Source organism: Girardinichthys multiradiatus, chromosome 14 (genome assembly GCF_021462225.1).
Source record: "Girardinichthys multiradiatus isolate DD_20200921_A chromosome 14, DD_fGirMul_XY1, whole genome shotgun sequence".
Classification (NCBI taxonomy): Eukaryota; Metazoa; Chordata; class Actinopteri; order Cyprinodontiformes; family Goodeidae; genus Girardinichthys; species Girardinichthys multiradiatus.
Window position 1 is genome coordinate 16,798,663 of NC_061807.1, and position 26,928 is coordinate 16,825,590.

A 26,928-nucleotide genomic window follows, 5' to 3' on the forward strand; every position below is an offset into this window, starting at 1 on the left:
CTTCCTGAGATACCCTTGGCTTACATTCCTTGGCAAAAAAACAACTCCTTATATGGTCACAACATTGGATCCAGTTGGAACAAACATCTAGTTTGAATATTGGGCCATTTGCACCCAAGACAGATCATGCATCACTAGTTGGGTGGAGCTGGACATCACACTCAACGACATGACTCTGGTGCACCCCATCTATATGTGCACGTTGAACACAGAGGTTTTTCTCGGTGGCCAGAACCTGCTGGACAGGGTGGCCCCACTCATTGACTACCAACAGGACCAACTCTGGGTCCAAGCAGAAGTGCCAAAACCACTGGGTGCAAGCAGTACACCACCCTGTGTGACCAACCAGGTCAACTAGCTTAGAGGAGCCCAAAGAACTTCTCAGGCCCTCGTCAGACCCAGTCACGGGCACCTCTGAGACACAGCTGCACCCAGCCATCCAGAAAACTCCTCCCAGATGCAGTCATGCATTGCTTTGCTCTTTAAAGAACCCAGGTGTGAAAACTTACAACCCCAAAGTGGTGGAAGGTGTACACCTGGAGACCCTGTTCATACCAGAAGTGCTACTAGCATTCTGGCTAGAGAAATTATCAACTGGTAGAGAGCTGTATGACCGCGTGTGCCAAGAAGATCCCCTTTTAACTGAGGCACAACACAGCCACACACTCCCTTTAGCAGACGGGCTCCGTCCTCTCCTTACGACAGACAGAGTGTGCACCTCCAGAGTGCAGATTGGCATAAAACAGCTCTCCCATGCTTTCAGCATTGTTCCAACAGACCAAAGGGGGGTCACATTATCCTACGCCCATTACTCTCCTGTAGGGGGCCATAGGAGCTACAAAGCCACACTCCACACCCTCCAACAGATGACGTACTGGCCTCCAACATCTCACGACAACCAGGTCTACATCCAAGGATGTTAAACCTGCTGCCAGTTTCAGCCATCCCAGCCAATCGGTCAACCTCCGCTTCAGCGAAGGGGGGTTACATTACCTTGGTTCCACCTTCTGTAATGATTTGGGGTTGTTTGGTTTTTGGTTTCTGTTTTTTTTCTTATGTTTTTCACAGTTAAGGTTTTGACTCGTTCTTTTGTTATTATTCTTCTTAGATTTTGAATCATGCTTCTGTTATTTTCCTGGTCATGCTTTAGTTTTGTCGTCTTGTTCATGTTTTGTCAAGTTTGGTTTTGTTTGTATATTAGAGTCTCTGTTTTTGCCGCAGCCACATTTTGTTCTGTCTGTCAATTAAGTTTATTCTGTTCACCTGCTTCAAGTTAATCTGTCTCCTTGCTCCACCTGGTTTTCACTCCATATATACACACCTGTTCAGTTAGTCATCGCGGAAACTTTTCTCATGCTCATGTCTTGTTCTCAGATCATGTCTTGTTCTCAAACCAAGTCTTGTTTTTTTGATCATGCCATGCCTGTCCGTTTGTTTTGTTCCTGCCTCTTGCTGAGTGTGAGCTTTTGTTATTAAACCTTTTTTCACTTACCATCACGCTGCCTGCTCGTCTGCATTCTGGGGTCCTATATCTTGCAAACCCTAACACCTTCAGACCAACTGGGTCGAACCAGATCCAAAATTAGCAGGAGGTAACAAATTCCTCCTAACTGTGACATGCAGCGTCATTAAGTGGGTTGGATGCTTGTCAGAAAAGATTGACACCGTCATCTCAGCTGCTGCTCTTTTGCTGAACCAGATGAAGTTCTACATCAAACTCTCCTCCTCAAGAACAGAGCTTGTCTCCGTGTCCGGGAAAGGAGAGACCACTGCGTAGGACTAGTTAACCAGTAACAACTTTCTTCAACAGAAACAGTTAAAAATATAAGTACCTTCTTGGACACAGTGTTAAACTGTAAGTTGTCACGATAATTTTCCATAACACTCTGCATGCACAGCAGACCTCACAAAAGTGATTAAGAATGATGTAATGGACACACACATTGCCAGAGATTTGCAAAAATCTTATTAAGAGAGGTTGGTTCATCTGTAGACAGCCCCACCAAGGCACAGATACCTACTGGCCTAGTTCTGCTGAACTTAGAGAACGTAGAGAAAATCCTAAGTCCACCACAGCAGACACCTTGCCACCTCCACAAACACACCTGGCTTATAGCCTAGGTACTGCAATTCAATTATTCTTTTTCTCCCTCTTTTCGCATCTAGATAATCTAGAGACAGGAATTATGTTAAAACCCATCATCATTTGGAAGAGCTAATAGTTTAAGCCTAAACCGGTGTAAACGTTGGTTTTGTTAAAGATAACACATCATATACAGACAGGTTAAGCGTTTACAGGCCAGGATTGATTCCCTCACATTCATTCCCCCACGGTTCATAGCACCACCTTTGCCAATGACACAGTCAGGTTCCAGGTTCACATTGTCTCAGGGTTACCAAAACTGATGACCAAAAGAATGGAATGATGATATGAGTGTATTGTCTTGTATTTTCTCATTGAACAACATAGAAAGGTATGAGTCAGTCAGAGTTTAGCCCTGCCCAGGCTAACCTCTATCCTGCCCAATCATAGGCTTTTGAGGAATGAACTGAATGGTGAACCTCCGTTCCTGCCAACAGGAACACAGAGACAGTTTCCTGTTGTTTTGCTTCGCCACGGATCACTGATTGTTCAGCTAAAAACCGAATGGTCACAGTAGCTTCAAAGACTGCGATTCATCTCACCCTTTGAACCTAGGGGGGAATGTTGGACCACTTGCTTGCTGAATATTGGACCATTTGCATGTTGCTGGATGCCACTATGCCTTCTCAATGTCATCGGCCATTTTGTACCGCAGGATAGTCTGTTCCTACAAATCCCAGCGGGCACCGCGGCTGATAAGACGGGGGCGTCGCAGCCCTGAGGCCAACATCAACTATATAACAGTGTATGAGATGGCCCACCATTTGCTTTTCATGCTGGAACCTGGACCAGCAACTGAAGCACATCATTCTGGAGAAGAGGTCCCACGTGGATTTCATTCTCCTTGTTGGCCAACGAAAAAGAAAAATTCAGGAAAGAGGTTTCTGGAATAAGAAGGCCAGGGACGGAGATTGACCGCTCTTCTTGGAGTTTAACTGCGGACGCGCAGTAACTCCCTCCCCCTTTTCCTCACTCGCTGCCCCAGAAGGAAGACTCCACCAAGTAACTCCGTTCTGTTTATTATTTTATTTCTAGTTAAGTAGTAACTGGGCAGGGTAGAGATAGGATTTTAGTGCGATTAGATTCGCCACTTATAGTCTGATGTATTCTGAATTGTATGTGCATGCCATTGTTTTGAAACTTGCTGTTGGACTCTGAAGCCATAAATAAACACATGGATGTTGATAAAAAATTATTCCCACACATTTTTTCATGGCCCAGGCAAGTGTCTTTGTCTTATTCTGACGTCTAAGCAAGTCTTGCTGCAACCCGTCCTGTCAAACCTGCAGCTCAAAGTCTTGTCTTCACAGTTGAAACTGAGACTTGCTTACTATGGCAAGTAATAAGCTGTGCTTGAAGTTGTTGTCCATTGAGCTGCGTCTGAATCAGAGGACTTGAAACTTGTCCTCAAATTCAGTTGTGGCTTTGGGTCTGCCAGACCTCTTCCTGTCAGAGTTTCTGAGTGCCTCATGGTGGTGAAGAAAACTGTACTCCTTGACATTGACTTTCTCTGTAGGAAAGACCTACATTTTTAACTGTCACAACGGTCTTTCTCTCCTCCATTGTTAATTGCCTTTTTCTCACCATTTTTGTAGCAACACATTACTTTCTGCAGTACATTACTGTTCAACTGATGCTCATCAGGGTATGGTACCACAGTGTGTTCCAACACTGCTTTTATGCAGACTGAGGGGGTTGTAAGCAATAAATAAAAGGTTGGAACACCTGTAGGAATTAGTAGCACCAGCTTTCAAGGCTTCATTGTGGCAGAACAGTTTTAAATTGGTAACCCATTTCATGTTCTGTGAAAAAGGTATTTTTTGCATAATTCTGAAATGTACGTTATTTTTCAGTGTTGTACCTTTTTTTTAACCTCTGGTAGTTCAGCACTTACCTTTGTACCATTTTAAGCTATTTATTGGACTTGTAAATGTAAATGGCAATAAATAACTGGAAAAACTGTGTTGTTCTAAAACTTTTTACTGGTAGTATATGTCTGTTAATTTATTTATTAGAGGTTTGCCTTCCTTTATCTTTCTTTTCAGAGACTCACCGTGTTCTTCTTTTTAGAGTATGTGTTTGAAGAGTTTATCATAAACAAGGACAATATTTAAGCCTGGATGTAAGATTAGCAACATAAAAATAGTTTGTTGTGTTTGTTTAGTCGGCCATCTGTGTGATATAGTTTTGCTAATTTTAAAACATAACGTCACATAACTGTCCTGCAAAGAATTTAAATCGAACATTTATGTACATAGAAGTTAGTTCTTTTCCAATGATTATACTGAATTTGTTATGTTTTTTTTTGCCAATATTTTACCGATATACATGTTTGATTGTTAAAAATATTTTACTGTATAAACCCTACCCTGGTATATGTTCATTCAGAAAACGTAATCAAACTGATCCAACTCCAACGGCTGTGCACCTTCTGGTGACAGACATTTTTGTCTGCAGTTAGCACCTGCATTTCAAACGTGCTAAATCTAGACACAAAAACAGCGGCCGCAGTCTGTTTCAGGTTAGATAAATCGCATTGCGGGTGATAAGAGATCACATTTGCATATTCCCCTCCCATACATTCGCGCGTTTGGGTCATTATCATACGTTTTGCATATTTATGAAGACGAACGCGCTAAAAAGTGTGTCTGCTGATTTTACACACGCAATCTGATTAGCACCTCGTTTGTAGATCAGCTTTGTGGATGCAAACAGGTTTGTATGTGGTTTCGTAAACACAAATCTTTTGAAGATCAGGCCCTTAGTGTTCTGATGTGATCATTTGGGGTAATAGACTGGTTGAACATGCCCAACCATAACAAATCTCTAAACATTGCATCATGATGACTGGCAAGATTTACACAAAAACTGTATTTAAAACCTTTTCTCAGTCATCTAAATTACACCATAAACAGGTAATTCAAGAGTCAAGACTCTAGGTGTGCAGAATAAATCTGTGCCAAAAGTCACAGATACATTTTACCAGTATAAATAATGTTCAATATGAAGTACGATGTATAAAAAAGTGCAAGTCCCAGTCTTTATCTCAAAAAATAAAATAACAGGTCCCTTCCGAATTATATGCTAAGATACTGCTGAGATATTTCATAGATTTTCATGGACGGTATTTATATTTCGTATTTTTAACTACAGCCCATGCTTCTGTATATGGATGCACAACACTGAAGAGGTAACAGGTAAACCCAGATTTCTCTCATGAAGATCATTTCAGCCAAAACCAGCAAAATCATGCTCTCCAACACCTTAGATTTAGATGTGTATTCCAGGGTTTTCTTTAGCTGTTTTATTTAATTTAATCTCATAATTTATTATACCTTGCTTTTATGAAGTACCACTGCACTAAGTTGGTTTCAAAGTGCAACAAAACACCTCCTATTATTATATGACATTTAATCCTCTAAATAGTGAACATGACATACTCACTGAGTGAAAAAACCAGGGAAGATTTCTAACAAGTTATATGGTGTTCTCAACAGATAAATGACTTGTTGCAATCTTAAAGAGAGGTATGTTTGTGGTCTGTTACTTAAAAATCTATAGTTTTCATCTGGAGCCATAGTCATTTTTCCTGTGTCCAAAAGGTCAGAAAAAAGTTGCCTCATGTCCCAAAAATGCATTGATGCTCAGATCATGCTCTTATAGGCCGACAGCAATTTCTTTATTTTCTTTGAGGATTGGACCAATTTTTTAAAGCTACACATAGAAATATATTAGTGTGACTTTTGTGTCAGCTTAACAAATAGCTTCAACAAACTTTGACCAAAGGGGACAACGTTCACCTGTCACCTGAGCTGATCAAGGGAAAATTAATCAATTTTAGTCGAAGAGCAATTGATTGGTCTAGCGCTACTGAAGATGATCCTAAATAACTAATCTTTCACATAATCCTCTGTTTTCAGGGAATATTTCCAGCAGCAGTATTCAAAAACTGTCTGGGAAAGACAACCGGTGACAATATCCGATAATTGCTCTCACAGAGGTGGAACATTCATGATCAATCTGTGTGCAGAGTCCCAGCAAAATAGTTTCTCATGTGGTCAAAACCAATAATTAGTTTTCTTCTGATTGGTGTCTCTCAATTTGGAAGATGATGTGATAAAAGCCATTACTTTTAAGTTCTAAGAAGTACTGTTTGCAGATGGTGATGAGGCATGTAGGGGACACAGCGAACATATAGAAGTCGATGCTCTGATCGTATAGCAACATTAAACTGTTTTACCTACATGGAAAATGCTGTCTCTAGAGAAAATAAATCACACTGCTCATCACCCTGAACACGCTTCAGAAATAAAATGGAGTCACTGAAGCAAGTGTTATTTCCAGAGGAAAAATCTGCAGTAAAATAGGCCTGTATAGTTTTTTGTGTATTATTCTCTCTAACACAGACTTGTAAAAATCTTTGAAGAGGCTGATAAAAAAGTTAAAAATTGTAAAATTTTATTTTATCTTAAATCACTACAAGCGGCTCTTATAAACTTCTCCGTTTAGACTTTAAATCCTGGAATAAGAGAAGGGCTGTGAAGTAAGTCGGGTCTGTTGTTCAGTCTTCAGCTGAGCGACCTGCGCTTTTTGCCTTCCTCTTTGCAGGTCACAGAGGTCACATACATTGTTCTGATTACGGTATGAATCATGGATGAGTCTGCATGGGTGCATATGTGTGTAATCATGCTGAGTGTATGCACTGTGATCTATTTTGGGGTAAACCTGTTCCTTTAGAGCTGCGTTTAAGTGAATAATAGTAAAATATCACCCATATTCCACTTTTATGTATGTTTATTCGGTTCTGTAGCCACGCTCGCCTCAGCATCCCCTTCTCTTCTCCCTCTCTGCTTCATCAATCACTTAAGCTCTCCCGCAGCTCACAGCAAAACTGGACCAATTAAACCTTCTAATTGAGCCAATTAGCAATTAAACACTCAGATGCACCCAGAAACTCTGCAGGTCCTTCCTGGAAGACTGCTGGCTGCCAGTGTCCTGGCTTTTCACCAGCGATTCTCACTTAGAAGAGCGCTCTGCTGCTCATTCATATTGGAGGTGTGACTTCTGAGTAAGAGCTTCCTCACCCCCCTCCTGTCTGTGGAAGTGGTACTCTTAACGTCCACTTTCCATGACCTTTTAGTCCTCAGGTTGCCTTTCCTAAAGGGTCTCTGCTGACCTGAGAGAAGTTTTTTTCTTTACACGACCTGTCTCCTCTCCATCTGCATTTTCACCTCTCATCTGCCATTTGTCACCCTGTTTTTTTCCCACCATGCTCTGTTCATCTCTGCCTCTCAGCCTCGCCGTCTCTTTTATGTTTGAATGTGTCTGAGCTTCTGTCGGCGAGGGGGCTCGGCTCAAAGCAGGTCAGCCTCTAGACTCTCCACGGTTTAATTAGAGTGGGCATTGTGCTGCCCTGCTTCTCTGAGAGCATATATGTACATCCAGACACACACACACACAGAGGGGTGCGTGGGCAGCACAACAAAGTCCGCACTGAGAACAAAGGCAGGCAGCGGTATATTTTAGTCTGAATCCACTGCACCAGAAAGAGACAATGAGCAATTAAAGATGCTGTAGTTTGCGTCACAATTATAACGAGCTGAAAGAATCCATACTTTTCCACGGATATTCTTCCTTTAAAGATCTTGTTATACATAAACTTCAGTGTTACATGAATGAGCCTCACTCTTTTTATCTGCTCATCAGTCTATAGGCTCCAATTATTTGCTGTGTCGCCTCAGGACATCAAACTCTCAGACTTTCTCTTTTAGATGGCTTTATTGGCATTGGGAGAGTGGGAAAAAAGAGACAACAAAAACACAGAAGTGCTTCAGCTGGAGCATTAACTCAGTTAATGATGGCCTTAAAATGGATAATTATGGTGATCAAGTGGGAGAGTGTGTAAAAGAGAGGAAGGTGGTGAATTAAAAAAGAGATAATTATTCTGTTTTCCTGTGTGTTTGTTTGTATGTATGCTGTTTTATAAGCTACCCACTGACAATGTTGTTGCTGTTTATCTCTGACAAAAACTAGTTAAATGTTCAGTTCAGCTGGGTGAAAATAAATAAAATTAAAATTGTAGTTTAACTCTTAAATATTCTGACTATAGTTCGTAGCTCTAAAGTTCCTTTTTTACTGTCAAACAGCAAATGAGTTTGATTTTTGTACATAATGATGTAAACCACATACCCTTTAGCTTTCACTTTAGAGTTATGGTTATGATTCATACCCCTGACAGATTTAGGGAAAAGTATATATATATATTTTTATTTTAAATCTGGAAGTCAGATTGACGTTTTGATGTGGTCCAGCTAAAGCCTCGACTTAGAATGATTAATGGTAAATGGACTGAAATTATATTACGCCAGTCATAAAGACCACTGAAAATGCTTTACACAAGAGCCACATTCAACCAATCGCAATCACAAACGTGCACATGTTGTAATCCCAATAAAGATTTTTCCATTGATTAATGAGGAGGCTATAAATATTTTTGATTTAAAAACAGACTATTTTTCTGTAAATTCCTTTTACATAATTGTATTATCTTTAAGTGATGCCTGTCGCGTTTCATATCAGAAACAAACATCTTGGTCAAATAATTTTGAGTATGAATAACTTTGAATTTTACCTTGTGCCCTTCCCTGGCTCAGGTGGTAGGGGTTCATCCTGTGACCAGGGGGTTTGCAGGTTCAAACCCCTCCTCCGTCTGTTTTAGTCGTTGTGTCCTCGGGCAAGACACTTCACCTGCCTTACCTACTGATGATGATCAGAGGGCCCAGTCTGTCCCAGGGCAGCTGTGGCTACATTGTAGCTAACCGCTGTTAGTGTGTGAATGTGTGTAAAGCGTTTTAGGGTCCTTGGACTTGATAAAATCATTTACCATTTGTGTTGGTCTATGGCATAAAATTACAATAAAATACGTTGAAGTTTTAATTTGCAATGTGACAAAATGTGAAAAAGTAAAGGGGTGTAAACCTTTGTATGCCTTTTATGGATGTGACCCTATGTTGAAATCACGTCTGGTCAATGGGAAACACTATTCAGCAATGTTATGTTATGCTGTTATAATCTCAGCCAAGCCTTGTATATTTATTGACTCTGGTTCTGTTACACGAGGATTTGAAAATTTCCACTTTAGATTACATGAATCGTTGTACTACGAGTGGCCTCTCATTCATCTGTGGGTCACTTAAGGCTTACCGAGTGCATCCGTGTTCTACGTACAGCCAGAAAATGTCCAAGCCTTTTTATAAGCTGCTTACCAGAGCACATTATTGACCTTTGACCTTTCTGGTCAGTGAAAGGATCACCCTAATCTCCAGCCTCTGCTCTCTGTCCACTCTATCTACTGTACTTTATCTGCAAAAGCAACCCTAAAGCCTCCAGGAAATTAATAACCGCAAAAATCTAGGCATCAGTAGCAAAGTCGTTAGATGAGGACTCGTGAAGTGGCTCGGCTACATGCACTGGAAAACATTGGCTCTCTGTGGAGATTTGTGTGTAATATAAATGAGTGAGCTGCCATGTTAAACACAGATCAACTAGGAAGGATTTGGTCCCAATACAGGTCACTACTGCTTAGGGTGAACATGTCCAGTTCATGGTTTTCAAGCAAAATATAGTATATAGGGGGATTCAGCATTCTTTTCTCTGACGATGAAACAAAGTGAGTGAATTGGGTGGAAATAACCGCTCTGTAGATGTAGTGACATTAAAATTGATTTAAATAAAATCAAAATTTTCCTTGGATGTAAAGCTGAAATTTGGCCTCAATCTGGTCAAAAAGTAAAGGTTTATTTTATATATAAGAATTCAACTACATACAGGCATATTGTTGTCATTGCACAGCTTGTAAAGCTCCATGTTTCCATGACCCTTAAAATGAATTATTAATAAAGTTACTAATACTTATTAACTTCATGTACTTTAAGGAACTTTTTATTAGTAATCCATGATTTCTTTCCCATTTATCTTAGCCACTCTTGTAACTGGGAAAGACTAGAGAAAAATCCATCCATCCATTTTCTCCACCTTCTATGGGCGAGAGGTGGGGTACACTCTGGACAGGTCGCCAGACTAGAGAAAAATGCCATTTTAAAGAAGCCAGATGTAGGACATGCCTGCAAGATGATAACTATTCTTCTTAACTTTCCCACATCTGCAATCAGAGGAATAATTGAAATGCTTAAAACAAATGGAATTGGGACAAATGATGCATATTTATGTTGCTACCGCACATAGCAGGATGTAAGGATGGCAAAAAAAATCTTCAAAGTGCACTTTGCTTTTAGGGATTCTAAATAAGGATTAGTAATTTTTGGTTACTAAGAATCCATAACAACCTTTAAACACTATTTATGTGCCAGCTGATTATTTGGGAGTTTTTTTATCCTACCTTCACAAACGAAGTGTGGAGTTGATGAAATCTACTGGGACCGTTACCCAGACTGTGTGCTTTGGTCAGATGAAACTAAGAGTTTTTTACAACAAACATTCTGGTTGGGTCTAAAAATAAATTCATTGTTAAAGCACTTCTGTTTACTGTAAGGTACAGAGGAGGATGTGTGATCCTGCAGGCCTGTTTCTATTCCAAAGGCCCTTGTTAAAATTTTTTTGTGCAGCAAAGAGGGACATTTTGGGTTCAGCTAGTCTCCATAGAATAAATTCTTATCAGACTGTTGCCTACATCTAAACTGGTGTCAACAATTATTGAAAGTGTTGTGTGACAGAGAAGGTGAAATTGTTTCTTTGACATTCAAACCAAAATACAGATAAATCAAGCAACGTTTTAGCTTCCATTTGTGCTCTTAAGGCAGTTTCGTTAAATTTACAGTTTGGTTGTGCTTCTTACATATTTTTTTTTTTTGTTTCTGTCGGATGTTAAAACCCCATTATCTAATATTTTGCATTTTGGTTAAAATGCATCTAAAATATGCTTATAAGTAGGGCTCAAGCTTCAGTCAGGCTTTGTATAAATATGGTTAGTAGATGTTTAAATTGGATTTTAAATGTTTAACCAAAATAGGCAAGAACAATTTTATGATTCATCAACTCTGTGCTATAAGTCTTACATTTTATTGCAGTGAGCTAACCGAATGGAAAGATTGTATGGTGCTACTATAAGTCAATTAGCCATGCATGACTTTTCTGGTTTAAAACTATGATTGATAATTAATTACTGCCATTTTCTTCAATTTCTTGTAGAATTACAGTTTCATTCCACATGATTTTATGGAGACATCTTTAAGTTGCAGTGCCATCTGTGTTTTGATTTCTGCTCATATGTTATTTGGCTTATGAATAGAAATATTTTGGTCTTAATACAAGATAACATTATTATGTGTCTAAAATGTGTAATCTTACTCTGTGGGACAGTACAAAAAAAAAAAATGGAGGCAGCTTTTAAGGTTTTAAAAAACTGATATCACCCAATCCTAAACATGTTAATCACCATGATGTATGTTCCCAAAATGAAACCCGTTTTGCTTCATCTTCTTAGTGTTGACTCTAGATTTAGAAAGTCTTCTAATTTCATTGCTATTTTTTCTCAGCTTGGCGACAGTTAAAAGGAAAAACCACCAAATATATTAGAGTTTCAGCTGTGCTTTAACCTCTCTCGTCTGTTTTTCTTTCTCATCTTTCTTCATCATCATTCTGTTTTAAACCCGGCTCCCTTCTATTTCTCTGTCTCATTCTGCAGGATCCTTCATCAATCCAATTATCCGGGCAATGGGAGAAGGATAGGTATGGAACGTAACAGAACCATGCCTGGAGAAGTGTTTTGGATAGCCTCTAATCAGAATCGCCACTGACCTGGATCTCAAACTACGGGCCAGCACCTTTTCCCCGGCACCCTGTCTTGACTTCTGCCTGGTGTTGACTGAAGAGTTTGTCTGATTTTGGTGTTTTATCTTGTTAGGGTTTACCCTCTTCACTACTGGTTCGAACTGACAGAACAGACTAGAAGTGGGCGGCTGAGCACTTTGACTCCAGCCATGTACACCCTTCATCTAACTCTTCGTAAACAGAGTCGGCAGGGTTTGTTGTACAAGACAAGGCCCTTGAGATTCATGACAGACTGCTGCCTCATGACTGTGCTGGGCCTTGTCCTGTTTATCAGTCTGGCCTCGTGCCAGAGAATGGATCCTTCTAAGCATCCCATAGTCAGTACCAACTATGGCAAGCTCAGAGGCATCAAGAAGGACTTGAACAATGAGATTTTAGGACCTGTGGAGCAGTACCTTGGAGTGCCCTATGCCACAGCACCCATCGGAGACCGACGGTTTCAGCCGCCAGAAGCCCCGGGATCCTGGCAGGAGATCCGCAACGCCACGCAGTTTGCACCCGTTTGCCCTCAGAACGTCCACGGGGTGCTGCCAGAGATAATGCTTCCGGTTTGGTTCACGGATAACCTGGACGTGGCGGCGGGATACATCCAGAACCAGAGCGAGGACTGCCTCTACCTCAACATCTATGTGCCCACAGAGGATGGTAAGTTAGCTATGTGAAGTGAGGGGTTCGAGGTGGGAAATGCGGGGAATGTGTTTGTGTAGGTGACAGTCATCAATACATTTTTACTTTTAAGTATTTGCCCATTAGTTCTTGTGTCCGTGCGTTTTCTAAACTTACAAAATTTGTACATACACAAGGTAATACATTTGATTTTTTTACATATTTTTGGTAGACAAAGCAGACCTCTCTTTTTTGGTCTGGAAGAGTTGTTTGTAGAAGATGCAATGATAAAGAAAAATAAACATGATCAAATTAACTTTAAACCTAAGGTCATTAAAAGGCCTAATATGTACATGTAATCAGAAATCAATACATTCTGAAAGCAGAATAAAGCATCATTACCACTTGCTCGACCATAAAGATCTCTTCCGCATCAGGCGTCTTTTTAGATATTGCTGTTTAAGAGATTTTATCAATCTTTTTTGTAAATATCCCACACTGTTTCAGTAGGTGATCATGATGTTAACATCAACACATTTTTAAGATTCAAGGGTAGAGCATTCTGTGTCTACCTAGCAATTGTCCAGTTATATTGTTTAGCATTTCCTGTCAGTTATTAACTTTCCTTTACGTTTGAAGTTTGAAAGCACCAGAGTTTGGACACAATTGGCCAAACAAATAACTGCTAAAATTGCACTGTTTGGTCCTTTTTAAGTAGCTGCCAGTTTTTTCTCATCAAGGTACATGATTGTTTAAAAAATAGTTTCTTCTAGAATTTCCCTTCATACAATTTGTATGGTTTAGACTATTTTGACGGAGATGCAGGTGGGATTGATGGTTCAACCAAGGTAAAAACCTCTTAAGCCCAGAAATTACACAAGTATTGCATTGCTGACTGGCAGTGAAATTTCTGTGCACTGCCAGTCAGCTGGCTGAATAAACCTTTGCTCTTGTTAAAAAAAAAGAAGATCCACGACAGCATTTAAGATGGTAGAGAAGAGCCAATTGTCAAACAAAAGTGCCACATGCTTGTAATGGTAAAATAAACAAACTACTGCTGTCAGATAACGCTTCTAGATAATAAGATAACATCAGGTTCCCGGCCCCCAACATAACCTAACAGAGAGCATAATGATACAAATCACAAGAGATACAGCAATCAGAGGTTACTGGTTTATTTCTTTTCTCTGGTTTTGTGCAGCTTTGACTTGATTTACCTATATTAGATTATTTAGATTTCTCTTTAAGAGGAATAATATAAGAACATAAAAGGTATAAATTTTGAAATTTTGTTTTCTGTCATTTAATTTCTGTCATTTTAGGTGCCTCATTTTTTATTTGCTTTAGCTTTTGCTAGACTGTTTGTCTGTTCAAGAAAATAATGAGTAGACGTGCTGTAGAGTTAGAGAGTGCGCCCTATGTACGGAGGCCATGAGTCCTCGATGCATCTGTTTGGGATTTATTTCCAGTCCTCGGGATCTTTGCTGCATGTCTTTCCCCCTTCTCTGTGAGAATATAGCCCATACAATAAATACACATGCAGATTTTAGTATGCAAATTAGGCATTATTGGGCATAACTCTGACCACTAGATGGCAGGAAAGTAACAATATGATCCTTGGTATGTGTGGAAAATGCATATACAGGCATCAGGTTTGATTAAGATCAGAAGTTATTTGGGGCAAATGTGCAACAGTTATCTGAAAGGACTTAAGGATAACACAGCAACAGCTATCATAATAAATATATAAATAATTAATACTATTATTATAATTGTTTTTTTATTTTTTTAATAAAATCAGTTAGATTGTATTATTTTTTAGTTCAGTTTGGGTTTAAATATTTTTTTACACTGTAATATCTTGAAATCCTGATATTTTTTGACTCAGATTATTCTTTTTGATTGGCCCATACATTAACAGTAATAAACATTGTTACATTTTGATGGTCTAACCCCAAACTACAATGTTTTGGAGTTATCAGAAACTGCTTTAGTTCAGAAACCTTAATTAATATCAACACGGTCGAATCTGTATTTAGATTACAGGTGTTGAAGAAAAAATATGTTTTGGAACCAGTCCTTTTTAGTGTTGACAGGACATTAGATATTCCTTTATTGCTGTTTTGTAGAGTTAGTTTTTCTCTCATATTACAGCAACACATCTGAGTATTGCTTTTTTATTTGTTTATATTTCACTTTGACAAGATAAAATACATTTAAAAGGAAGAGGGATATCCAGTTAGCAGATTGTATTACACATAATGAATTTGACGGGGAGTTGCTAGAGTCTTAATTTCCCTAATCCAATTCCAGAACAGAACTCATTATGGCATCTCACACAGTAGCTGCTTTGTTGGGAAGCCACTTAGCAAAGAAGCATTACATAGCTGCTTTTCTATTCTTTCTTTTAACTCAAATTTTTGTTATTTGCATTTATCTAACCATTTTCAAACAAGTATGTCCTACTGAGGCACAATATCACTTCTTTCTCCTAAACAAGTCCTAATCAAGGCTGCGTAGACTCAAGTAAAGGGCACTTTATGGGGAAACAATTCATTACATAAACAAAAAAACTACAAATACTAAAATGTAAACCGCAATACAGTTTACATTATGTAAACTGTATTGTATTATTTATGAGAAATGATAAGCACTGTTTTGAGATCCTTAATATGTATGGGTGCTGTAAGAGGGTTTCAGAAACAAGCTGATGTCTGAATTTGAGTTTTTCTAACTGCCCGCAGCAGTGCTCTGATGATTTATGAGGAAAAATATTTGATATTTGACTTTTCTCTCATTTTTCTGTGGCATTTTCCCTCTTCGGTCCATAATGTGGACATTTCTGTTTGCCTAGGCACAACTAGCTGTGAGAGCAATAAAAAAGAAAAATATTTCTGTCTCTTCGGTAGATCTGATATGAAGTCTCCAAGCTTCCATCAGCCCTCTGTCTCACAGCCCTGGGTGTTCAATAACATGTTAGAAATTTGACTCTTTCTTTATGTCCTATATAGGCTGCACAAAGCTTGCATTTTGTTAGAGTAAAATAAGGTATTGTTAAGTTTGTAAAAATCATGGTGGCAGATTTTACCTGCAGAACATGTAGTGTTTGATCTCTGAGCCAATTTTTCAATGGAAATAGACTGTTAAATGTCTGTGTATTGAAGAGCAGGAGGTGTAGTTACAAAAACATTCAATTTAAAAAAATATTCTGGGTTTGTCAACATTCTTATTGTGTATCAATCTTTATATTTAGCTCTGTGTATAAAACATTGATCCCCTGCAAAATCTAACTGCACATCACCATGTAGACACTAACCCCTATGGTGAAATATGGTGGTGGCAGTATCATGCTGTGGGGATGGTTTTCATCAGCAGCAACAAGGAAACCCCTCAGAGCAGAGGGGTAAGAAGGATGTAGTTAAATACTGGGATAATCCTAGAAGTAAACCTGTTAGAAGCTTCCACAGACTTCCTCTTCTCCGAGCGCAGAGGAACAACCCTATATTGCCAGAACCTCAAAGGAATAGTTTAGATCGAACCATATTTGTGTGTTAGAACAGCCTAGTCAAAGTCCAGAAATAAATCCAAATGAGAATCTGGGGCAAGACTGAGACTGCCCTATAATGCAAAGTTAAAAGGGAGGGAATACATTTGCAAGGCACTGTGTTTTCCATCAGTTACCAACCAAAGCCATCTCAGGACTTAGGTTAAGAAATAAACTGGTGGAATTCAAAACCATTAACATGCAAAGCAGTTTATTTAATTTTTTAAGTATGTTGTTCTCTGTGTTATACAAACTCTGATTTCCACTCTGAACATTACCTTACTCCAAGTTTTCTGCTCTCCCTTCACTTGACAGCTCTAACACCCTCTCACCTCCCCCTCCCCTCCAACACTGCAGTTTCAGCCCTCAACACCTCGTCACGGCCACCTACAGCTTCTGGGGCTCAAACAGCATACAGCACTACACATCACATCTCACAACCAGTTTTTCCCTCATAGTTGTCTGACATGTGGTGAAAATGTAAATGTCACAAACAGAAATATATACGGTACATACTGCACCAGCAACTTGTTTACATATTCTCCCGTTGGTAAAAATGTCATACAGATGTAAAACAGATTCTGAATGTGGAAATTTATTAACGCTGAACATTAGTATTCACTAAGCATTCTCGATGGTGCCAAAAATCATTATTAGTGAGGTGTGCGCAGGTTAGTCTCTTTGTTTTATGCTCTCTTTTCCTCTGCTATTCCTCCCACACTTGTTCTGAATATCTTGCTTGCAGTTCCTGCTGAGAAGAGGACATAGGGACTTTGGTAAATTGGAAAAGGGAAAAGTGGAAACAAAAATAACAGTGTTTGGCCAGTAGTTAAAACAGAGCTTGCCACATAATATGACACATATATACTTTGAGTGTGTTCCAGTTTCTTTTGCTGCGATCTTCATTTTCTCTCTGCCTCCAGATGCTTCGTTCTTGTATCCTTCTTCTTTTTAGGGCACCCTTTAGACAGAATACTTGAAAACCTCCTCCAGTTTTAAGTAGATTAATCCTGCAGAAATATTTCTTATTGCTGCCATCAGAGCAAAAGGGAAAAAAGTGGGACACTGACATCAATGTTTGCTCATAGATAAACAAATTCACTACCATTTGGCAATTACTCATAGCTATTTAATTAATACTAAAGTGTTTAGCATGTTGCAAAGAAAGCCATGTGTTGTTGTTTTTTCCATTAATTCTCTCCCACCCATGCATGAATGTGTTGCTGAGATGGAAACAGTTAAAAATTTAATTTAATTTAAAAAACACAATTTTTTAAAAACAGATTGTCTCATTACAGTGCTTGAATCATGGCTGTCTAATATTTTCTCCACATAAAATGACTATTATTTTATTTTTTAAATGTATAGCCCCGGAATTGCCTATATTTTCTTATCCCAATTTAAAAATCTTAATTATTTTCAGTATAGAAACATCTGACTAAAAGTACAGTTTAGTTTTTTTTAACATACAGTTCCGTGAAGCAGATAAAAGCCGTATTTCACCCACAGTAGGTGGTAAGAAGTCTTCAGTTTTGTAAATCAGAAAGATACTCTCATAAGGGTGTTAAGTTAACACCCTCTCAGAGTGAAGCCAACAGCTAATTAGACCAGGGTCTATTCAGAATGAATTTTCACCATTTACAGCAACTCAAAGTCGAAACCTTCTTAGCAAATAGATCTTTATACCTCCATTATACCTCAACAGCTATGCATTAGGCTGTTGTTTAAATGTATGCACTATTTTTATTTTAAACAATGATCATTCCTGTTGAAGCACTAATTGTGCTCATGATTGTTGCTAAAATATATCAATTTAAAAGGCATCACAGATGCTGTATTGTCCTCATCGTCATTTATGCGTAATCTTATTTTTTGTTTTTGTTTTCTTGGATTCAGACATGGTCAACCGGTACTACAAACAAATTACCATAAGGATACATTTAGCAATCTTTGTGTAATTTTACACAGACGATATTCAAATGTAAAAACAACAGTGGAAACACTTCGCTCTTGTAAATGTTCCAAGGTGTAATGAAAGAAAATAAATAATTCCTTGAATTTCTCTGACTAGCTGTTGATGTTATTCTAAGTAGCTATTAGCTCAACTCTGCATAGCTTTTTGCTTGACCGTTACTAGTTATTATTATTGTTGTTCCTGGACTCCAACCAGGTGTTAATTAAGTCTTACTAGTTTGGACTTGATTCTGACTAGTTTTTTGGTTAACTCTGTATGGTTATTAGAATGTATCTGACTAGTTGTTAGCTCACCTCTACCTATGTATTGCTTGAGTCTAGCAAGTTGTATGCCTGATTCTAAATTGGTATTAGCTTTGAACTGACTAGCTGGTAGTTTGATGAGTTATTGCTGAACTCTAGCTAGTTGTTAGGCTGACTCTTACAGCTTATGAGCTGGAGTCTGACTAGTTGTTATCTCATCTCTAACTGGTTGCTGCTTGATTGATACTTATTACCTCAAGTCTAAGTAGTTATTAAGTTGACTTTAACTAGTTGCTGCACAACTCTAGCTATTTGTTAGCTTGAACCTAGTTAAGAGCTTGAGTCTGAGTAGTTATTAGCTAGAAAATTAATTGTTATTAGCTTTTCTTTGCCTAGTTATTATCTTGATTCCAAATTACTATTAGTTTGATTCTGAATTGTTAATAGCTTGACTCTGGCAGTTGTTACCCCACTATATAGTGTCAAGACAGTAATTTGAGTTTCAGCTGTTAAGATTGTATTCAGTTGAAAAAGCCTGACAGCAAGTCCAAGAACAAAACACAGATGACGTTTTTAAATGGAAATTGTCCTTCAACATTTCATAAGGTCCCTTAAGAAAATGTGTCTTAACATCACTGACTCTAGGTTTGAATAAATGCAAAAATGGTGATGAATTCTGTAGGTTGCTCTGAGCAACCAACCTGCCAAGCTGCCTAATGCATTCTGTCTTGCTTTTAATGCTTTTCCCCTACCTTGTACATAGTCATATATAATACATAATACTCTCTGTAACCTTTTCACCCTACAAATATTAAGTTTCACCACCTTTAGTTAGTGATGGATGGTCTCGGATTTCCACTAGTTGCAGTAAAAAATTTACTTCAGAGTTCAACTATCATGTGCCGTGTTAATTATTACACATCTTGTTTCCCCTTTGCTGTGGTTCTATAATATTATGTTTTAGGCCCAAGGGAAACTGGCAGGGCACTCTCTCACCAAACAGAGGGAGGCTGGGGTCTCCATTGGTTCCCTTGGAGACAGCATCCCATAAATCATAGAAAGAGGTTTTCTTGTGGCTCCTGCAGAGTCACGCTAGATCGATGGACGAGGCAGGGAAAAGGAAGGACTGCCACCGCCCCCAGGCCCACAGGAAAACCCATGATTCTCTCAGCAGTCAGCAGCCATTAACACAGAGCAAGACTCCATGGCCAAGCTCAGCTTAGTGTAAATGGGTAAATGATGGCCAGTATGCAGGATTCATTATCTCAGAGCTTTGGCAGCAACTCAATCAAATGGCAATTTCTTGACATTATTTTGGGACCACATCCTAACTTCAAAGTTTTTTTCTTTTTTTATCTTCATGAGGAAACATTTGGGTTTTAGCAATTAATTAGGCATTTTCAGGCCACTAGCATATCTGTAAGCATCCTTGTGACAATAGCATTGTTTTATCAACTAAGTCTGGAAACAAATCAGCCATTTACCACATCTTTAACCAACCTAATCTGTGTTAAACTGGGGTTTCATCCAAATAAACTGCTACAAAAGCGCCTTTTGAGATGTTTGTTATGTTCAATTAGACCCCTCAAGAAGGGGCTGCATTGGTTTTGCCAGAAAGCCCTTTGAGATTTGAACTGCTAACCTCCGCATTGTCAGTGGTGCGCTTCTCTGGCTGAGCTGAAGGGTGCAAGCAGAGAACCCCATAAATTATTCCATCCAATACTTTCCATCTCCATCCATCAAGCTCAAACTCCAGAGTCTCCCCATCCTGCAATATTTCAATTTTCTGAGGAGATTCATCAAGAGGAGTTCAATACTAATACAATAATGCTCACAGCGTCCACGGGACCATGCTGCAGCGTCGTCAGAAGGGCCGGAGTTCAATGAAAACAAAGAGATAAATAATAGAAAGAGAGAAGGTGCCAGCAAGCAGCACTGGAAATATGATCTACATTCTTTCTTATGTCAGAGAAATACTTGATTATTCTCCTCCAGCTCTTTCTGTTATATCAGCACTCTTTCAAGGCAGACTTAGTTGATACGTGTCATGGTGCAAAGATAGGAGAAAGGCATGGAAATATAGATCATACGTCTTTCTACAGCCAGAGTACCACTCCTCTAGAATGTAAGATTGCTGGAACATGCAGCTCACACATCCTTCATCACATACCCTACAGTTTTCATTAGTGAGAGCCTGCTCACTACAACTGAAGACAAACTTGAGTCTTTAATAAAACAGACAAGGACATGACAGGAAGCAGAGTCTGATAGAAGTTTTGGATCTGGAAATGGGGTTGGAGGTCAGAACACCTGCAGCCTTCCTGTCCAACTCTTATGGAGTCCATCATAGTTTTTGCACCTAAAAAAATATTGTCTTCTTGTCTTTCTCTTTTGCTCATTCACCTTCTCTCCTGTCATATTGGTCAGAGTGCTGCAGACAATACCAAGTCTGCTTTTTGTGTTCATTTTTTATCTGTTCTGGTCATGTAGGAAGATTTATATCACACAGAAAGGATGCCGTTTGATACAGATCTGGCAGGGCACATTTAAAAAAAACAAAAAACAATTGTGTTTAGTTTATTTATATGATAAATTAAAAAGAAAATCTTCTGAGAGGAGTTTTTATAAAATCAAACAAGTTTAAAATGACATTTGGTTCTGTTAATTTTAAAGCAAAGCTAACTTTGCAGTTTGTAAGCATATTGCTTGTATCATATTGATTGTTTTTTAGTCTACAAGTGCCTGCTTCTAGCTCCTGACCAAAGCGGTTCTTTTGTTTGGACCCTCTGGCCATCTAGGCCACCTTTTTTGACCAGCTGGAGGTCTAGAGGACAGAAAAGGGATAGCCAAACATTCCTGTGGGCAACAAAAATTTACCAAGAGAAAGACGAAACAAAATTTGTAGAATAATGTTTTGTGCTAGCTTTACAAATAAAAGGGAAATGTCAAGAAGAAGTTTTTTCTCCTTTTTAGGTCAGGAGAAAAAAATAGGATTCTATTTTGAATTTAAAAGGGAATGAAGAGAAGTTAAATTTAGAGAAACTGTATCTCTCTATCAAGTTTTCTTTAGGAGTCTCACTTAAAAGCCTTAAAAATATCAGGGGAGGTGTTGAACAGGACTTAAATTCATGTTGATGAGGCATGAGGGTGGCAGCTGAGGTCGTAAACAAACTTCATAAACTATGAAGGTCCAATTTCTGTGACATAATCAAATAATACCCAGTTTTCTAGTGATCCACTTTCACCATTAACAAACTATAAATACTATTTTTATCACAAAGGCATGTCCCCTTCACTCCAGCAGCAAGACATTTTCCAACCTACTGTATCAACATATCCGTGTCACAAGACAAGAAAACAAAGACCTACCAGGCCAGTCATGACATTGTGGGGAAATGCTTCTTGAAATATCTGTGTATCTTATTTCAACTTTTTCCTTATTACAAGCACTAATGCAGTTTATTTCTTATGCATGACACTTAATCCACTCAAGAACAAAACAGAAACACTGTAGGATGGTGATTTTGTTATTAACATATTAGTGAAATATTTGTTTTATAACATTTTAGAAATATGAGAATTAGGTTCATGCGGTCCAGTGGCATTGGGAAAGTTTACACGAATAAAATATCATTTTAATTAAGCCCATTTTATGAATGCAGGGGGCCAAATCAAAGCCAGCCAACTCAGCTAACAAACATATTAGTCCTCTTTGTTTTCGGTGGACCCATATTTTCTGAACTGCTCATATGCCTCATATGGTTGATACTCTGTTAAGCTATCTGGTTTACATTTTCCACCATTTTTTGTCTAGTTTCATCATAGAATTGCATACATAGTAGTAGCAGTAGGAGCTGCTTATCTAGTTAATGTTTTACTAAAAACAGTCTCTACCAGTGGAGATTCAATAATTTCACACCACATTCTTTAACTTTTTTGGCAACCCTGGTAAAGATATGTAAAATGCCTTAGGATAAATCCATATTTTCTGCAGTAGTTTTTTTATGTGGTAAAATAATCTGATGTTAAAAGTAACTGTTTTAACAAAATCACCACTTACTAACCCGCTTCTATGAAGTTGTTGTACAAAAATCCTTTTTAGAGTCCATGATAACATGAATTCCAATAAGGTTCGAATGACATTTGGAAGATGAGGAACAGTGGGATTCGGATGCTTTTCCACATGTACTCAGTCATTGTTTTATGCCAGATCTACCTGGACTGTCTATATATTAGTATTATATTAGTCTCATATGACCGAATCACAAGGTTCCAGTTAAAGACCTAGTAGAGTTTAACATATGCAACATATTTACGTTTGTGATTGTAGGACAGAAAAAGCTACCTCCTGGCATGCCTCCCTAACAACCATTTGGCATATACAGTAGTTACAATCTTATTCATGTTATAAATGACCCCAAGATAACACTTTTTGCTGCGGTTCTCTAACACTTACCTTTGGGGATCTCTTTTTACCTCTCTTACCATCCTTCTCACTAACTCTTCGAACCTTGTTCATCACAGATTCAGTTGTTGTAAACAGTTTGTAGCTTCCTGACTGTAGATAGAGGCATGTTTGGATGAGTGGCTGTGCATTTTCTGAATTATGAAGATCGACACACATTCTCCCCGTTATGGCATTTAATCTTTTCCTATTTTGAAAACTGGCTGAGAGAAATAAGCCTCTTTGTCATATATACTAATAAAACTGAAAGCTCTAATTTATTATTTCCCCCACTGAATAAATGTACTATAGTTAAAGATTAACCATGGAAGGCACTATACCCTAAAACACTCCCGCTGTCTCCTATAAAATCAAACCTGTGTTAGATAAATGCTGAACAGACCATTAATAAGTCTGTTTGAAATCTGGAGAATCCAGCTTCCTTCTGCCAGAAACTTAAATATGTGGTTTGTCAGATTTTCCTGCTTTGGCCCTCATTATTCTTACATCTCTGACATGACTTCCAGGTCTTAAATCCAGAGCACTGACCTGAACTGAGCAGAAATATCAAATGTGGCGTTAAAACATAGAGATAAAAGGTGATGGATGCTAAAACTCTGCAGACATTTTAAAGGTTTTAGTTTTCCATGTCTGGCTTTAACTCTTAGTGAGTTTCTTTTTTCAGGTCTTGCCCTGTTGTTCCCTTCCTATACAAATATTGAATGTTATAAAATAAATTGCATTACCTTTTACACCGTTACTTCTTTTAAACACTTTTAATATATATCACAAGCAGGTCAAATAACCAATGGATCACATTTCAAAGACATCATGCTGTGAAGTCTTAAAGTTTGCTTGCTGTGTGATTTTGGAGACCAAATCATCCTTAATTTTAATTCTTCACAATGATTTAAAAACACATATTATGGAAATACTCAAAATGCAAAAGGCAGCAAATTTAAATTGATTTAAAGTTTAAGCTTTACTTTGTCAAACCAATTACTTTCCTCCAGGAGAAACTGGATTTCCACACAGACACGTTATACACATTTTCTATTGTTTTATTATAATTTGGCCAAGCACAGACCACCCCAGCATATGTGTTGAAGTGCCATGATGTGGTGATACTGTTCCTTTCAGTCCCTTATAATTTTAAACTCAGGTCCACCGCCATTTGTCTTATTGCGGACCCATGCAATTACACAATTTAATTACTTTTTTGTGTATTTTTCTACAAGACATTATGCTCAGTTTCTACTTTAACTTATTGGTGATATTAAATTGTAATTTAAATAATAATCGCTCCTTCAGAAGCAACACACTGAGATCCACAGACATGAAAAATGTTGAAAGATGCAGGAACTCTTTCAGGAGTACTGAGGGTCTGTTTTGGCAGCCATCCACCAGTTCATGTGTATTCCTGCCGTGCATGAAAGGCCGAGTGCGTTCTGCTTTTTGCTGCTCTCTGAATGAAGGAATTAGCAGCAGCTCAGCTCAAGCCTATTTATAGCCTGCTCACCAGAGAGATGGAGAGAATGTAGAGAATTTGAGGTTGGAATATGAGCGATGATGCACGTGTGGGTGTATTTTAGCTCCCTACATCACATGATCACAACAATCTCTGTCTCATTTTGCTTCATTCATGCCTGTCCTCCCTCCTTCCTCTCCTCTTTCTCCTTCTCTGGCCTCCTTCTACATTAATTTCTCGTATGAGTGTCCCCCGCATCCCCTCTGGTTTTCTTAAAGATTCCCAGTCACCTCCATATGCTTTGGATGAGCAGTGAAGGCAGAAATAGGATCCAGCACCACAGAGTCCATTTTAAATGATCTTTTTAGCCTGCAGGGAATTGGGCTGACTTTAACAGTGCTTAGATAATAAGCTCCCAGGCTTTGGCCGCCCATGTTCTTCTGGCTCGGCTTCTGTAGTGCAATCTGGGATATCATCTTATTTAACACTGGGACTGATGAAGTGCATCTAATGGGATTTGATGAAGGCTGATACAGCCTGTCCTATCAATTAAACATCCCATTTAAGAACCAGCACACACTGACAGACCATGGAGGGGACTGGAGATACCCTGGGCAACATTTAGCTGCTGGCCTGTAGGTGACAGGCCTGGTAAAATGACCCATGAAAGAAAGAAAGCAAAATGTATCAGTTTATAAGAAGATGTCTGTGACATAATTAAATAACAGAGAAACAAGTATAGTAATTTATATATTACTATGTTTAGAACATTGTATTGTTACTAGCATTGAATCAAAAGTTAAAAAAGAGTCATTATTAATGCTAAAAATAATAAAGCAGAGCTTTATATTTTGTCAAATAATATGATATGAATGGGGCATGAGAGAGAATCACAGTGATGTTTGTTTCCCCATCTGATGGAAGCTATAAACTAACTACAGCACCTGAAACATTTGATAAAGATGTGTGTTGGAATAAATGCCACTTTTTCCTGCTTCAACTGTGAGCCTTGAACATTTTTAACTTCTGATTCCTCCTCACTGCATAGTGCCATGATAAACTGGATGCCTTCTCTAGCCGTGCTTGTCACAGTTCAGGTTGTTTTAAACTTGACTCTAGATGTAGCCAAGTTTAATCGAGTAGAGGTTTTCTTGTAGCCATTTATTGATGCAACTGCATTACTTGAAGGGAATGCTCTCTTGTTTTTCCCATTCTGAAGATGGGCAAAGAGAAATGGGCCTCTTTGCCACATCATATTTATACCATAGGGAAACAGAAGGTATGGACTATTTATTTAAAGTTTCCGGATGACCAGATTAACTTCAAAACGTTAAGTTAGTTTCTAGGAGAAGCAAAGGTTTAGATTATTATACTGAAATAAAATATGTCTTTTAGGACTTTTCACATATCATTACCTTGGGTTTCAATAATTGTGGAGCTGCTGTTGTTGCCATCAGATGATCTCAGTCACACTCAAGTCACATTTCTTTCTTTATATGCTGGATCCTTATTTCAGTGAGCTTTAGCATTGCTCAAGATTGTTAACAATCAAACTATGCTATTTGGCTTGTTTGTCCTTATTTTGACTTCTTTTAATGTTGCATTCAATCTGAAGTTTCATGATATCAGGAAAACATCTGATTTTACAGTTTTTTAATCCACATTTTTCTTATTCGTATCTTTCTTTTCTATAATCACAATGTTTGCATCAATGTTAAGCATCTTGGTCACTTTTACCTAGGCATGACACCACTGAGTCTATCTGGCCAAGTATTTTTGTCAAGGGCATGAATTCATTGGATTTGAAATATAGGACTGGCCCAAATATTGCTTTACATTGGTGTTGCCATGCCAATGGTAATTCCATATAAAATGTCCAATTTCGGAAGACTTATAAAATAGTGAATAGTGGATAAGATATTAAATGCTCTGCAATGTATGGGGCAGACAACCATTATGTAAGGATAGGTCCAAAACATGTCTGGTTGGATAACTACAATTAGATTAGTGGATTCCTTTGTTGCTCTTCTAGCTGTGATGTCCTTCACTGTCTCAGTTTGACTTCATATATAATGTAGGGCAGAAAAAAAGTAAAAAGTTTCTCATCTTTTATCTGTAATCCCTCAATTTATTGAATTTCTTCACGTTTTGAAATGCTGAGCTGGTCCTTTCAGAGCAGCTATGGCAGCGTTATGTTAGCAAAGCTGGCAGCGCTGTGAACAATTTAAGCAACACTGTTAAAACCGAGATAACCTTGAGAAAAGCGAGAATTAATACATTACTATGCATGTTTCTATGACCTAAAAAGACATTTAATTGCTACACAGGAAATATTGAAGGATGTTAACTGTAATGTTTTATCCTTCATACAAAGTGAACCCTTTAGAGAATTTTTTTTTTATGTTTTATAACTAATTTAAAAGAGTTCATTCAGACTCTTTTCTACCTAAAACCAGAAGCAACTTGTGTTCTCAGTCAGTATGTCTTATTTAAGTAAGCTGTGGTAGTAAAATTATTAGAGGATCAAAGAGCCCAGCTACCTGGGAGGCAGGCCAAAAATATAAATGCAGCTGTCAGTGGATATCAGGGGCCAGGGTTCACCTTGAGGCGGACTGTTTAAGGTCTACATGCGTACAAACATACGTTCATACACATCT

The 26,928-nt window shown here is 38.3% G+C and overlaps 1 protein-coding gene across 4 annotated transcripts in view; it reads left to right on the forward strand.

Moving 5' to 3' along the window:
• nlgn2a (neuroligin 2a) overlaps positions 1-26,928 on the forward strand; it is a 283,069-nt gene that overhangs the window by 113,565 nt on the left and 142,576 nt on the right. For all 4 annotated transcript variants that reach the window (XM_047385104.1, XM_047385107.1, XM_047385106.1 and 1 more), the window contains one exon: positions 11,847-12,637. In XM_047385104.1, the coding sequence (XP_047241060.1) occupies positions 12,142-12,637 (496 nt within the window). In that variant the 5' untranslated portion in view covers positions 11,847-12,141. The remainder of the gene's footprint in view (positions 1-11,846; positions 12,638-26,928) is intronic.